General features: G+C 32.4%; 1 protein-coding gene across 1 annotated transcript in view; it reads left to right on the forward strand.

Moving 5' to 3' along the window:
- Positions 1 to 14,817, forward strand: part of LOC129218324 (ethanolaminephosphotransferase 1-like) — an 83,732-nt gene that overhangs the window by 42,692 nt on the left and 26,223 nt on the right. Inside the window, exons 5-6 of the mRNA XM_054852560.1 lie at positions 8,686 to 8,797; positions 14,463 to 14,511. Of these exons, the coding sequence (XP_054708535.1) occupies positions 8,686 to 8,797; positions 14,463 to 14,511 (161 nt within the window). The remainder of the gene's footprint in view (positions 1 to 8,685; positions 8,798 to 14,462; positions 14,512 to 14,817) is intronic.

The following is a 14,817-nucleotide window of genomic DNA, read 5'->3' on the forward strand; positions in this document are numbered from 1 at the left end:
TCAAATGGGGGTAGTAGGTTTCATGTTTTTTTCTTGTATGGGATGTGGCCAAGATGCAAAATCCAAGTTTTCGACCTCGGCAACCTCCTGGAACACTTTTGAAAATCGCCAAAACTGCTGAATTTTTGTACTTTGTTCGGAATTTTCCCATTTTGACCATGAAGGAGTACGTTTTTGACAAACAGTATTATTTACACATTTAAACTAAATTAAGGGGTCTAAGGACCCCTTATTCCACAAATTTATATTGTAGTACTAAATTACGCATAGATGTAAAATGAAATCTTTTAGGACCTTTAACCTTCAAAATTTTCGATTTTCTGGAAAAAATATATGTTAGCCTAGTTAATTCTGAACAATTTGATACCTTATTTATTACCATACACCAAAAACTTTTCAAGTTATCGTAAAAATACGTAAACTTTCCCCATAGAGATTTTTAAGCCGCTTTTTCTCAGGTGCCGGTTTCTTCGATTTTATCGTTTTGTGCGCATGATATTTCAGAATGTTTCTTATATATTTCCGTAAAATTTTTAATGTATGTTTATCTGATTTATGTTTATGACCTGAACCTAAATTTATTTATTTTTTTAAAGTTATTTATTTATTACTTTTGAGATTTTATATGTTAATATCAAAAATTTCCAAAATTTTGGGCAAAAATATTTTTTTTTATAAATATTTACTTTTATTTTTAGTTGAAATTTAGGTTCAGATCATAAAAATATACCAGACAAACAGGAGTGAAAAGTTTTACAGAAATATGTAAGAAACTTTCTGAGATATATCTTGTGCGCAAAACGAGAAAAACCGTACAAACCGGCACCTGAGAATAAGAGGTTTAAACAGCTGCTGTTAACATAAATCTCTATGGGGAAAGTTTACACATTTTTACGATAACTTGAAAAGTTTTTGGCATATGGTAATAAATAAGGTATCAAATTGTTCAGAATTAAATTATGCACAATATATTTTTTTTCCAGAAAATCGAAAATTTTGAAGGTTAAAGGTCCTTAGACCCCTATTTGCTACCTAATTTTCTGCTATTTGACACCAAAATGAGCTTAGTAGCTCTATTAGTTTTCGAGATACAGCTTTTCAAAGTTTCGAAAATTCTCCAAATTTGAAATTTTTCAATCAATTTCCTTTTTTTATCATACATGCAATGCAGTTGTCTTTATATCTTCAATAACCTGTATGATATGAGTTAGTAAGGTAGGCAAACACCCTAATTAAAAAAAAAAAAAATCGATTTTGAGAAACTTAAAAAGCCCCAATGTTCTTTCTAATTTCACAATTGTTTTTTAAATCAGTGAATTATTAAGAAAACTAGAAGAAATATACTAAACTCAAATGCTTTGCTTATAACTGATATTTACTTTTTCTTTCTTGATTTTTCTCATTACCACGTTTTCAAGTTTTTATTTACGCCAACAGCTCTATAGAAACAAGTATTCACTCTAAAGGTTTGAAACTTTGCAAACATGGTAATTCAACATATTACTGTGATATAAACCTCAAAAAGTTATTGTGCATGCAATATGTGGTTTTGAAATAACTAAGAATTAAACTTAAGACTCAAAAAGCACGTTTTTTGGGGAAAATTTTCAAACATTTACCCATAAAACTTGTTTTTAATTAATTATTTCCAAATTGGAGGGTCATATCACTCTCTGGTGTCTAACGAAGAGATAGATACAAAATGTCTTAAAAAGTATGAAAAACTGAATGCTCTCGAAATGTTAAGGAAATGGTAGTTTTTTTGCTAAAAAGTATGGCTTTTTTATTAAAAAAAACGATCAATTTTTTTTCGACAAATAAGTAGTCAAAATGTGTTCTTTATGTCATATTTAATAATTGTGTAAAGTTTTAGAAAGATGCATTGACTATTGAAGAAAAAAGTATTTAGGGTGTTCGCCTAGGTAAACATTTATTCAATTAAACATTTTGAAGGAGTTGAGGGAAGGGGAAAGGTTTATCGGGGGGGGGGGGGGGGGGGTCTCTATTCACAACCAGAGGACTGATATTGGAATACAAAATTTATTTTACATACATTTATATTTAGTGTATACAAGAAGTGTTAATTAAAAAAAAGAGAGAAAACAATCAAAGGTGTTTCCTCCTTTTTGAAGGGCCCGGTGCATAGGTGCCCGTATGTGGGAAGGAGGGCTCAAGCCCCTTCTTTAAAAATTAGAACTTCCTTGCTTTTAGTACTTTTTTCTTTGCAGAAATGTAAAAACATTTCTTCTCCAGCCATTAATGAATAAGTTATTAAAAATGTCAAATTTTAGTAACTCTAATCTGTACCGAAATCCGTTTCTATGGGGAAAATTTCCTGCTAAACCATGGGGGAAATATCTGATCCCCCCTTAAAAATTTGCATGTGGGGCCCATGAACCAGGACCAAGTAAATTTGCCAATTGGTCTTTTTCACTGCCATTTCCCTCGCCCTGGACATCCTGAAAGGGAATGAAAATATTTAACTGTGGATTATCCCGAAAAATAAATGGCAATTTCAGAGCTAGTATGTAATAACCATTTTTTTAATTAGTGTCATTGCAAAATATTTTTTTCCAACCACACAATTAATTCTATCTTCTCTATTCCATCTACAACCACAAATTTAGTTTTCCCATATGACTCATCAATATTGATTGGTTGGAAACCTGCATAGAAAGAGTACCTACTTATTGCCCTTCTTCATTCCTTTTTGAGTCCATAGAGACATCAGGAATGGTAAAAGCTCGTATGTGAAGTAGTTCTTTAATTCTTCGTCAGACTGCTTCAAAACGCATATCCTGTGAAACTGTAAGTGGGTCGATAGTCACTTCCTTACTGCCAACAGTAATAGTACAAAGAGTACAGGAAAGAGACACAACTTTTGATTTACGCTCGAATTTAACCCCTCGGAAATTTTCGCCCACAATCTACAACATTGCTTTCTGCATGTATGATGAAAGAAGGAAATTGATTGAAAATTTCCAAGTTTGGAGAACTTGCGAAACTTTGAAAATCTGTATCTTGAAAACTATTAGGGATAACAAGCCCATTCTGGTGTCAAATTTTAGCAAATTTAATCTAGTTTAAATGCGTATGCAATGATGTTTGTCAAAAACGTGCTTCTTTCATGGTCAAAATACAAATATACAAATACAAATGTGACGACCAGCAACAGGCTCTGGGCCCAGCTAGGCTGGTCCTAGTCAATTAATTAGTCCCCAATGAAGATCAATAACCCTCTTAAAGCTATCCACTCCCTTGCTCATTACCGCCTCTTCCGGTAAGCTATTCCAAGTGCCCACGACCCTGCTAAAGTAGTAGTTTTTCCTGATTTCCAAGTTAGCCTGAGATTTAAATAGTTTAAAACAATGACCCCTTGTCCTGCTTTCCCCGCAAAAATTTAATCCATTTACATCTTTCATATTGATAAATTTAAATAACTGAATCATGTCCCCTCTGACTCTCCTTTGCTCCAGGCTATACATGTTAAGCCTATTAAGTCTGGTATCATAATCTAAATCTGAGAGTCCCCTTACTAATTTAGTTACCCTTCTTTGAACCCTTTCCAATACAAAAATATCTTTCTTCAGATAAGGCGACCAAAACTGAACAGCATACTCCAAATGAAGTCTTACTAAACTCCTATATAAAGGCAGAAGAACTTTCTTAGATTTGTTTGAAATAGATCTATTGATAAACCCAAGCATTTTGTTGGCTTTGTTACTAGCAATACTGCACTGTTGACTAAACTTGAAGTCCTAATTTATAAAGATACCCAGATCCATAACATTTTCTGCCTGATTTATGACTGAGCCCTGTAAACGATATCTCATACGCTTATTTCCATGACCTAAGTGTAGCACTTGACATTTCCCTACATTAACTACCATACCCCATTGATCTGCCCACTTAGTAATATGATCTAAATCCTCTTGCAGCTGTTTTACTTGTTCTTCATTTTCGACAACGCCCATAACTTTTACATCGTCAGCAAAACAATTCATGCTTCCAGAAATATTTTCATTGATGTCATTCATAAATATAATAAACAAAAGAGGCCCTAAAACTGATTCCTGAGGAACCCCACTTAAAACATCACTCCAATTAGAATGATTTCCTCTCACAACTACTCTTTGCTTCCTACCAGTAAGCCAATTTCTAACCCAAAGTAAAGTTTTTCCTCCTATTCCAATGTCAGCTAACTTGCTGAGAAGAGCAACATGCGGTACCTTGTCAAAAGCTTTTTGAAAATCAATATAAACAACATCTACACATTTTTTGTTATCTAAAGCTGAGGTAACCTTGTCGTAGAAATGCAATAAATTAGTAGTACAGGATTTACCTTTCCTGAAACCATACTGCAAACTAGTCAACAGACTATTAGTCTCTAAGAACTTCATGATCTTAATTTTGATCAAAGTTTCAAAAATCTTACAAATCACCGAAGTCAAACTTACAGATCTATAATTCCCAGCAATACCTTTAGACCCCTTCTTGAAGAGTGGCGTTATGTTAGCCAGCTTCCAATCCTCTGGCACCGTCCCCGAGTTATAAGAAGCATTGAAAATATTCAAAATAACATCCACTAATTCCTCTGCACATTCAACTAAATTTTTTGGATAAATATTATCTGGTCCCGGAGCTTTAGTTGCTTTAATCTTTTTCAAATGAAATAAAACCTCCTCCCTGGAAAATATAAAATCCTCAAGCTGTATAATAGCTTGTGTCTTGTTAGTGTCAGCTGTTGAGATACAGTTATCGTTAAACACACTGGAAAAAAAGTTATTTAGAACATTTGCAATATCCCTATTGTTTTGGATTAAATTTCCATACTCATCAACCAAAGGCCCAATTTGACTGTTTCGAGCTTTCCCAGAATTAGCGTAAGCAAAAAACCTTTTAGGATTCCCATCAATGTCATCTGCCAGCCTTTGCTCCAATTCCCTTTTCTGAATTCGTACCAAATACTTAAAATTTCACCTTGCCTTACCATACTGGAGCCTCTCCGCACTCTGACCAGGTTCTTTAAACTGACGAAAAGTGGCTTGCTTATAATTAAGAGCTTCTTTAGTCTCCCTGGAGAACCACATGGGCCAAATTTTGGTACTAACACCTTTTCTCCTAAATGGAACATAGTCCCCAACCGTCTTAGTAAGTTTATCCTTAAATTCCGTCCACTGCTGATCTATGTCGCTATTTTCCAATCCTGACGAAAAAACCTCTTTCAAGCTCTGCCTAAGTGCAACAAAATCAGTGTTTCTGAAATTGGGCACAAACCTACAATTATCATCTTTGCACACTTGAAATTTAACCCAGAACCTAATGCTGTTATGATCACTATCTCCAGTATGCTCCCCTACACACAACCCCTGAACAAAACTACCTATGTCACAAAAAACTAGATCCAAAATCGCCTCCTGTCGAGTTCCCTGAGTTACAACTTGATCTAAGAAACAATCACCAATTACTTTTAAAAATTCCTCTTCTTTGCCATTACCAGGATAAAAATTATTCCAATCAATACCCGGAAAATTGAAATCCCCCATTATGATAACGGATCCCTTACTGGACATGTCACTAATAATATGGTACATCTGTTCATCTTGTCCCTGGTTTGAATTAGGTGGCCTATAAATGTTTCCAAAGCATAGCTTTTTGCCCTTACTGCCCATCAACTCCAGCCAAACCATATCAATATCAGTAGGCTTATCATTTATGATCAATTCATTGCAAATAAAATTGTCTCTAACATAAAATAAAACCCCACCACCTCTTTTACCTACTCTGTCCTGTCTGAACAAATTATACCCAGCAATATGTAATAACTCTGCATCAGATTCGGTAGCCCATGTCTCTGTAATTCCAATAACATCCAACTTCTCATCCATAACTATGCTTTTCAATTCATCCATCTTGTTCCTAATACTGCGAGCATTGGTATAGAAAACTTTAAGCATGCCTAAGTTGCTTTTATTTAACACCCTGAAATTTCCTAAATTACGATTGTTAACATTACTACTCTTGTTTGTCACTTTATTTCCATTTCTAGCAATACCCAAAAAAATTTCATTCTCTCGATACCTGATGCTTGAACCATGCCCCCCATTCCAACTTAGTTTTTTGACTCCGAAGCCCCTAAAATTATACCACTAACCATTTTGACCCCTGTAGAGCTCAGATGCAGGCCATCTCTAGCAATCCAATCCCGTTTACAATGACTCCATACATCAATGAACCTGATACTGCGCTTTTCGCAAATTGACTTCAGTTGCAAGTTCATACACCTCGCACGTTGATTTAGCCAGCTCCATGCACTCCATACCTGGGAAGCAAACCAACCACTTGGACATTCGTCGAAAAGCTGGTTGCTTTATCCAACAGGGATTCCCCATTCCCTAGAAAACTCCTCATTTTTACTGTGGCCTACATCATTTGTTCCCACCCACAAAGTAACCATGTCCTCCTTATTTAATACTCCCTTCTTTTCAGCAACCATATTAATGTCTTTTACCCGAGCCCCTGGTAAACAACACCTAGCCACCTTACGCTTTACTCTCCCAACTGTGTTACCCACCTCCCTTACCATAGAGTCCCCCAAAATTACACCCTTAGTTTCCCAATCTAACTCCTCATTTGAAACTTCCCCCTGAATCTCTGGAACATTTATACCATCTACAACTGGCCTACACCCTAATGCTAACTGGGCTTTCGCGTAGTTGCTATGTTTGGTCATTCGCAAGATGAGAGACACATGACGAGACCCTTAACTGCCTCAATTTCCAAAAACAAAATTGAATGTTTATCGCAAACAAACTATTGAAAACAGTGTAAATTATGCCAAAAAAATTGTTTTCTTTTAAAGTGAAACTTTATCTGCAAAAAACCCACGCCTCTTAAAAAATTTATATGTTTTGATCAGGCTTGGAGTAATTGTAATCTGCGTAATCGTAATCATAATCTGGCAATGGGATGTTCGTAATCTTGTAATTGTAATTTTAATCTAGTGTTTCTTGTATATAGTCCAAGTAACCTAGTACATCGTAAGTTGCATCAAATGGGGGTAGAAAAAGTACGAAATTTCAGCAGTTTTGGCGATTTTCAAAAGTGTTCCAGGAGGTCGCAGAGGTCGAAAACTTGGATTTTGCATCTTGGTTACATCCCATACAAGAAAAAAACATGAAACCTACTACCCCCATTTGATGCAACTTACAATGTACTAGGTTACTTGGACTATATACAAGAAACACTAGATTAAAATTACAATTACAAGATTACGAACATCCCATTGCCAGATTATGATTACGATTACGCAGATTACAATTACTCCAAGCCTGATCAAAACATATAAAATTTTTAAGAGGCGTGGGTTTTTTGCAGATAAAGTTTCACTTTAAAAGAAAACAATTTTTTGGCATAATTTACACTGTTTTCAATAGTTTGTTTGCGATAAACATTCAATTTTGTTTTTGGAAATTGAGGCAGTTAAGGGTCTCATCATGTGTCTCTCATCTTGCGAATGACCAAACATAGCAACTACGCGAAAAGTTTAAGATAAATATGTTTTTTAATTTTTTGCATAAAAATAATTCAATTAAAAAATCCATAAGAAATTACAATTTAGATGGAATAGTCGGTTTTTAGCTCATTAATCTGAAGCAATGACAACAAGATAACATTCTGAAGGAAAAACTTTAATTTTTTCGAGAAAATGGTTTAAACTTATCCGGGTGGGGGGAGGGGGGGGGGCTGCACATTTTACTAAATTCCGTTTTTGTGGAAACTTAGCCTTATAAGAGCCCTGTCTATTACTATCCCTCAGATGACCAAATACTGAGACGAAACAAAAAATTAAGACAGGTTCTTGAATTTGCTGTACAAAATTAAATAAAAAACAAGAAGTCCTCATAAAGTACATTTAGTTGAAATATTATAGTTTCTAGCACATTAATGTCTAAAGCAATGAGGATAACTAAAGTTTGAAAACTAAAATTTTTCTTTTCTTAAAAAAGTTACCTTAAGCAGTAAAAAAATGTAAAAATGTAAAAATTTTTTGAAGAAAAAAAGCCTATTTGTGTGATTTTTATTAGTTTCCAGTTTAATAATTATCTGATTTTGCTTTGTTTTTGGAAACTTATCCACTTAAGCATCATGTCTACTTCCATGTTGCAAGTGACAAAATATGGTGACTACGTTTTACTTGTATCAAAAAGTTCACTCGCCTTTCCGGTCAAAAAATGATCTTCCCCGAGTGATCTTGGTGTTTATCCCCAGCTGTACTTCCAATGCAATAAATTGTCTTCCACCCTGATGGATTTGGTGCATAATTTCATTTACCCCGGGGGAATTCATTAGGAACTAATGGGGAAAAAGTTTGTAACTGAGGAAGTTTTTTTTTTTTTTTTTTTTTGAGTTGCCACTTTTTTGAACTAGGTCAGCGAGTGGCGACTAAGCATGTTTTTATTTTTGGTTTGATTTTGGTGAGTTTATTTTTTCAGCAAGCGTTAAAATTGTTTTTGTTGTATCGCTTAAGGAATTGATTTTTGCAATTTAAACTGATGCTGTTCTTATTTTTTGACAAGTTTATTATCTTTTTATGCCCTGTTTTGCATAATTTCTATCATGAAAGTATTTGTAATGTATATATTTTTGTTTTTTCGTGTTTTAATGCTATGGGTATACTTTCAGGTACTCCTAGCTACATTCTTAATTACATATTTTAACTCTTATAAATTTTGGAAATTTACTGTGCCATTCTTAAACATTGGAAGTGGACAAGTAATAGAGATTCTTATTTACGGTAAGAATATTGCTGATTAGTTTTACCTTAATGAAAGTACTTCCAAGTAGCAATAGGGTCAGGTGAGGGAAAGTCAGGGTTTGTACGGGTCATGGAAATCCTGGAAAGTCATGGAAAAAAATTTAGCAAATTTCAGACCTTGGAAAAGTCATGGAAAATTGAAATTTTTGTTCAAAGTCATGGAAAAATATTTAAAGTCGTGAAAAAATGTCCTGGGCAAAGAGAAAGTAACAGTTGCTAAAAGAGCATCAGAAATATTGAGTGATTTAACAGTCTTACATATTAAAACTAGAAAATTGAATGATCGCAAAAACAATTCTGAATTTTGAAATCTCATTACATCCACTTCTGTAGCAACCGCTCGTCTTTTTTTGCAATGTGATTTTACTACTTGGACATTACTCGTTTTGCATTTACCATTATTTTCAAGACTTTTTATATTCTGTAGTAGCTAACTTGCACATTCTTGATTTTGCCACGCCCACTTAAAAAATGCAATTCAATTGCATCCGAGTTTGTTTCCATCACTCGTAAAAACTTTATTACTAAATTTATCAGAGTTGATCTCAATTTGTTGAAAGTTTTTGAAAATGTTGATCTTTAGTCAGGTGATAAAACACAGAAATAGGGGAATTCTAATGCTCTGAAACAGTACTGCCCAACAAACGGCCCGCAGAACTAATCCATGCGACCCTGTTACGTTCAATGTCAGAAATCAAACCCTATGTTCAGGAATTTCTGAACCTAATAATTTATATGCATTTGAAAATGTGCAAATAAGTAAACAAGTACATTTGAATCAGAAGATTTATTCGCTACTGAATGTTTTTCTTTCTTTTTTTAAATATAAATATTTGGTTTAGAAACATGAATTTACTGAAGAATGGCTTTTCTTTAATGAACCAAAGTACTGTCAAGCTATGTGTATACTTAAATGCACTGCTGATGCTTAAAGGCAGCCTTTGAAGCAAATTTATTGAAACTTAGTTTTAATGACTCATTCAACCTATGTCCCATTCATTATCATTTTACCTGTTTATAAAGATTATTAGACATTTAAACACTGTTATATTTCATTCACTGTAGTTTTACTAACTTTACTAAAAGTTATATGATGAAGACAAATAAGAATAGAGTTTAGTTTTTAGGTGTACACTGATATTTTTTCAATCTCAAGTAAGTGTTTCGATGAGGTAGAAGCATTCACGTAGAAGTTTCGCTAATGCTCATTTCCAAAAAATTTCCAGTTTGAAATTAAATAGTGCTATTCTCATCATGTAACAAGGTCATGAAATTTTTTTATGAAGTCATGAAAAAGTCTTGGAAAAGTCATGGAATTTTTTCATCCGAATAGGGTATGAACCCTGGAAAGTGGACCCACATCGTTTAGTAGTGGTGTATTGAAACACACGTACTTAAAGTAAGATTTTTCATTTATTCTTTTTTTACAGACATATATTGAGGTGTTACAACTATTTTTGTTTCAGTTTTTGAAGTTAAAATTAACTTGTTTATGCTCATTGCATATGGCAGGTAATTTAAGTTTCTGTTAAGTTTAATTTGCTTTTAACCTTAGATATAATTTTATCACTGACAAACATATTTTTAAATGTAGTCTAGAAGGAGCAGGCTGATTTTATTTTCTTTTGTAAAAGTTATGTTAGAAAATCCAAAAAGCATTTGAATTAAGGAAAGACATACAGTGTATCATATAAAAACTGAAATTAAAGAAATAAAATTAAACAATAAGTTTTGGGAATTATATGAACACAGGTAAAATTGGGTATTTTGACAACCCAAGTAAGTCAACATTTTTCCTCCTATGGTTGGACCAGTGCTAATTTCAGTTTGCAATAAAGGCTGAACTTGACACACATTTATAAGAACTACTATAAGTTGACCTCCATTTTCCAAGGCCCAATACAAGTTGATTTTACTACCGTTTTTCGGAACCTTCATAAAAATCTTATTTTAAAATCAGTACTTTCACAAAAATCATGTAATAAAATCAGCAGCTTCACCAAACTTTAAAAATCGACACAATCGCAAAACGGCATTAAAAAATCGAAAGTTTCACTAAAAGCTGCATTTTTAAATAGAAACCTTGTTTTTCTGTTAAAAACATAGTTTATCCATAAAATAAAATGCTAAGATGATTAATATGAACAATCGATTAGGTAACAATTTTTTCGTCGTATTTTAACTCATTTTTAGCTTTTATTTTGCCAAATTGCATTTACGCAATATCCTAGCATCAATGGGGGGGGGGGGGTCTGATTATTTCCTGAATTGTACAAAGTACAAAGCCTATTGAGCTGAGATAAAATGGTATTTTCCCTACCTCTTAGGTTTTTAGCTCCCCCCCCCCCTTCCAAAAAAAAAAAAAGAAGGAAAGAAAAAACTGTTAGCAATATTAGTAGATGACATTTGCACTTTTCAAAGTAATGTTTAAGTTGCTCTAGTTTTCTTTAAAAAATTAAAATGTGCCTTTAAAAAATCACAAAGTCAATGCTGATTAAAAAAAAACTTTCAAGAAAATAGGTAGTGAGAAAAAAAAAATCCTGGATTGACTCCTGTTTGCTGTTTGTGTCAGTTTTTTCTTCTTCTGATATTATTTCTCCTGTAGCATTTTAAAATGTTTTACATTGAAGTTTCTTGATCGGTCAATCCTTTTCCGGAAGCTCAATGAAGTATTATTCTTTATACCCTAGGGAGTCATCTTCCACATCCTGCACCGTTGGGACAATCATTAAAAGGGATTGGAGATAAAAAGCACTCTTGGGTATTCTCAAAAGAAATAAGGTTTCCAAACACAAACAGGATTTACATAACTTTTCAAAAAAAAAAAATTCTGAAATTGGTTTTTATATAACTTGAATGATAAATATTAGTACATCAGCAATATTAAAATCTTTGCAAGAATTTAAATTATGGAATCTTGGTAAGTATATTCTTCAGTAAATTACTGCCCATTAGCCAGGGCTAAAGCAAAAATACGTGAAATACACCAACCAGCTCAGTCATTTCCAGCCGAGGACTACAGTTTCGTGCTTATTAGCACTCATCAGCCCGGCATAGGAAAGTGACTGAGTTGGAGATGGAAAACCTTCACTTTCCTATGCCGGGATGATGAGTGCTAATAAGCACGAAACTGCAGTCCTCAGCTGGAAATGACTGAGCTGGCTGGTGTATTTCACTTAAGTATATTCTTATTTTAAGCACAATTTTTGAAAACATTTCTCTAATTATATTCTAATTCACCTATCCATTATGGGGTAAAGTGGAGATATTAAAACATGCTCTTTAAAATGTATCACTATAAGAACACAATTCAGTAAGATTGAATGGTTATGCTTTTTGTTTATTTTCTGTGAGTCCAAATGCAAGAAAACTTTCAATGAAATAAGTTTAATTTTCTGGTTTTAGGGCAATTCGTTAAAAGAAAAAAACCCCTTTATTTTATCCCTACTTTCCCCCACCTGACCATGTAGTCGGACTGAAAACAAATAGACCATTTCAGTCCTTGGAACAAGGTGGACGGTTCAAAAAGCAGTAAAAAGAAATTTAAAACTATGAAAAAAAAAATAGTCAAAAAAGTAGAGAAGAAAAACATTCAAAATGAGGGCGAAGTTAAATATTCTGTTACCAACTAAATATGGAAGCAAAATAGATTAAAAACCTTTTTTTTTTTAATGTTATTTTATTCTTTATTGTTGTAAAGTATCAATTTAAAAAATATTTTACAAAAATTTTAAGCAATAAAATGCAATATAACTGCCAATAGCTCATAAAAAGGAGAATAAGTAATTAAAAATTATTATTACAAAGCCATTATAATCTAGCATACAGTAAAATTATTTCCATAATTCAAAAGAACTGAAAAATTTACAGCATCAAAATGTGAAGCACAGCAAGCTATTTTCTGTGTCCAATTGCATTTTAATCTTACATTCAATTTTTAAATGATAAAAACTTAAAATTTTAATTGTATATTTGATTTTTAAAGGCTTTTAAAATTATATATTTAATTTTATTTTAATTTTAAAACAGATGAAAAGTTCAGCAACTTAATTCCTCAAAAATTCAGCACTTCGCAAAAAGAAAAAAAAAAAGAAAAAACCTTACTACTGGTAATATATTCAGTAAAGTAAGAAAAGTTATTTTAAACAGTCATTCAAAGCTAGGGCAATAATAAATAAAATAATTTCCAGATTTCAAAATAAATGAAAAATTTGCAATATTCAAAAGGGAATTTGCACGAAGGCAAAAAGCTATCCATAAAGTATGCTTCAATGTCAGTATGTTTAAATATTGTCTTTATTTTTAATATCTAATTAAAAAAAAAAAACTTTTTGAATATGGTATTTGATTAGTTATGTTAGGCGTTCGTAACAACTTCAAACTTTCTTTCAAAGACAACATAGTTCTTGAGAAAAACACAATTTACAGCTGTATACAGGAAATATAGTTACAACTGCTAAATCAATCATCAGCAATTAAGCAAATATCAATTAAACACCGCAACTCAACGGTCACACACGTATTTACTTCAAAATATGCAAAAACACAGCCAAATACATGCTCTCAACGCAACGGCTCAGACCAGTCTAAAAAGCAAAACTCACTCTTGTTCAAATGCCACATGGCTTTATACTCAGCAAAGAAATATCCAGAAAATCCTAGTTCGTACTACCAGTTTTTCATATTTTCTTTTTATTCCATTCACAAATCTTATCTTTCAGAGAAATGGAGGGACTTCATTCTTCATACTTCATTCGAATGTAAGGGGGTTGTATATGCATTACAAGAAAATATTTACAGGTTAAGTTACTATAATATTTTTAGATGAAGAATAATGGAATAAATGCTTAATTTAGCCAGATTACAACAAATTAATCACAAAAATAATTTTTGTTTACAGAATTTGTAAAAGTTAAAAATTAATTGGGCAATTCTACAAAAATGTCAACCTGAGCATCAAAATTTCAGTATTAACAAAACTATAAGTGTTGTATATCATTTAAAAGCGTGAAATATATATTTTTAGAGTGTACTAAACTGAATTTTAATTTATAATTTTTCGTATTGAAAGTTAGCCGTAACAGATGCCTATATCTTTTCTGGATTTTTTGAGAAAATTTGACATGTAGTAATCAAATTTTTTTCTAAAACAAATTTGAACTAAAAGGAAAGAAGGTTAGTGCATTTTTGTTGTACTCATAATACAGTTTTATACTGAAAACTTATATCAATAAATATTTTTAAGCTTTTTTTTGTTGAAAGTTTGCATCCAAATCAACTGTTCATGAAAGGGTTAAATCATAATGGCGTGAACCCAAAGCAGAAAGAAAAATCATCTTTTCTTCTTTTTTCAAGAAATTCCAGTGTAGAAATTTTAGATATTGGAAAAATTTGTAACCAAGCTCATCATATTATTACTATTTGATCTGTTTTTCAAGATTAGAAATAAAGTAAAATTGTTTTCTGACTCATCTGTAATATGATTGATTCTTACTATTACCTAAAATAGTCTCACTGACATTGTTGTGAATGTTGCATAATAAGATAATGCCTATAAAAGCCTATAAGGGAAATATATCCCTGATATTTGTTTATTTCCTCCTTTAGTTTCATTGTTGATACTTATTAAGGTATTATTTTTTAGGGGGAACCTTTGCAATGTCGTTACCTGTCAGTCTATATAACATACATTGGTAGGTATATTTCTCAGTTTATGAGAGATTTCTAAAAACTTTAAAAAGAAATATATTGAAAATGCTTGTTTTTAATTGTGCACTTATAATTTTACTGTGTTGTGTCTTGAACTGCATTTTGTATCAGTGTATGTTCGTATGCAAATAGCGTACATTTCAACTTACTAATTTATTAAATTGGGCTTTAAATAGACGACTTCATGCAGAAATAGGTTAATTTACTGGGCAAAAAACATTTTTGAAAATTCATTGTAAATATTAATGAAAAAGTTATTTGAAATATTATTTTCATCCACTTTTGTGCAA

This window comes from Uloborus diversus, chromosome 3 (assembly GCF_026930045.1).
Source record: "Uloborus diversus isolate 005 chromosome 3, Udiv.v.3.1, whole genome shotgun sequence".
Lineage (NCBI taxonomy): Eukaryota > Metazoa > Arthropoda > Arachnida > Araneae > Uloboridae > Uloborus > Uloborus diversus.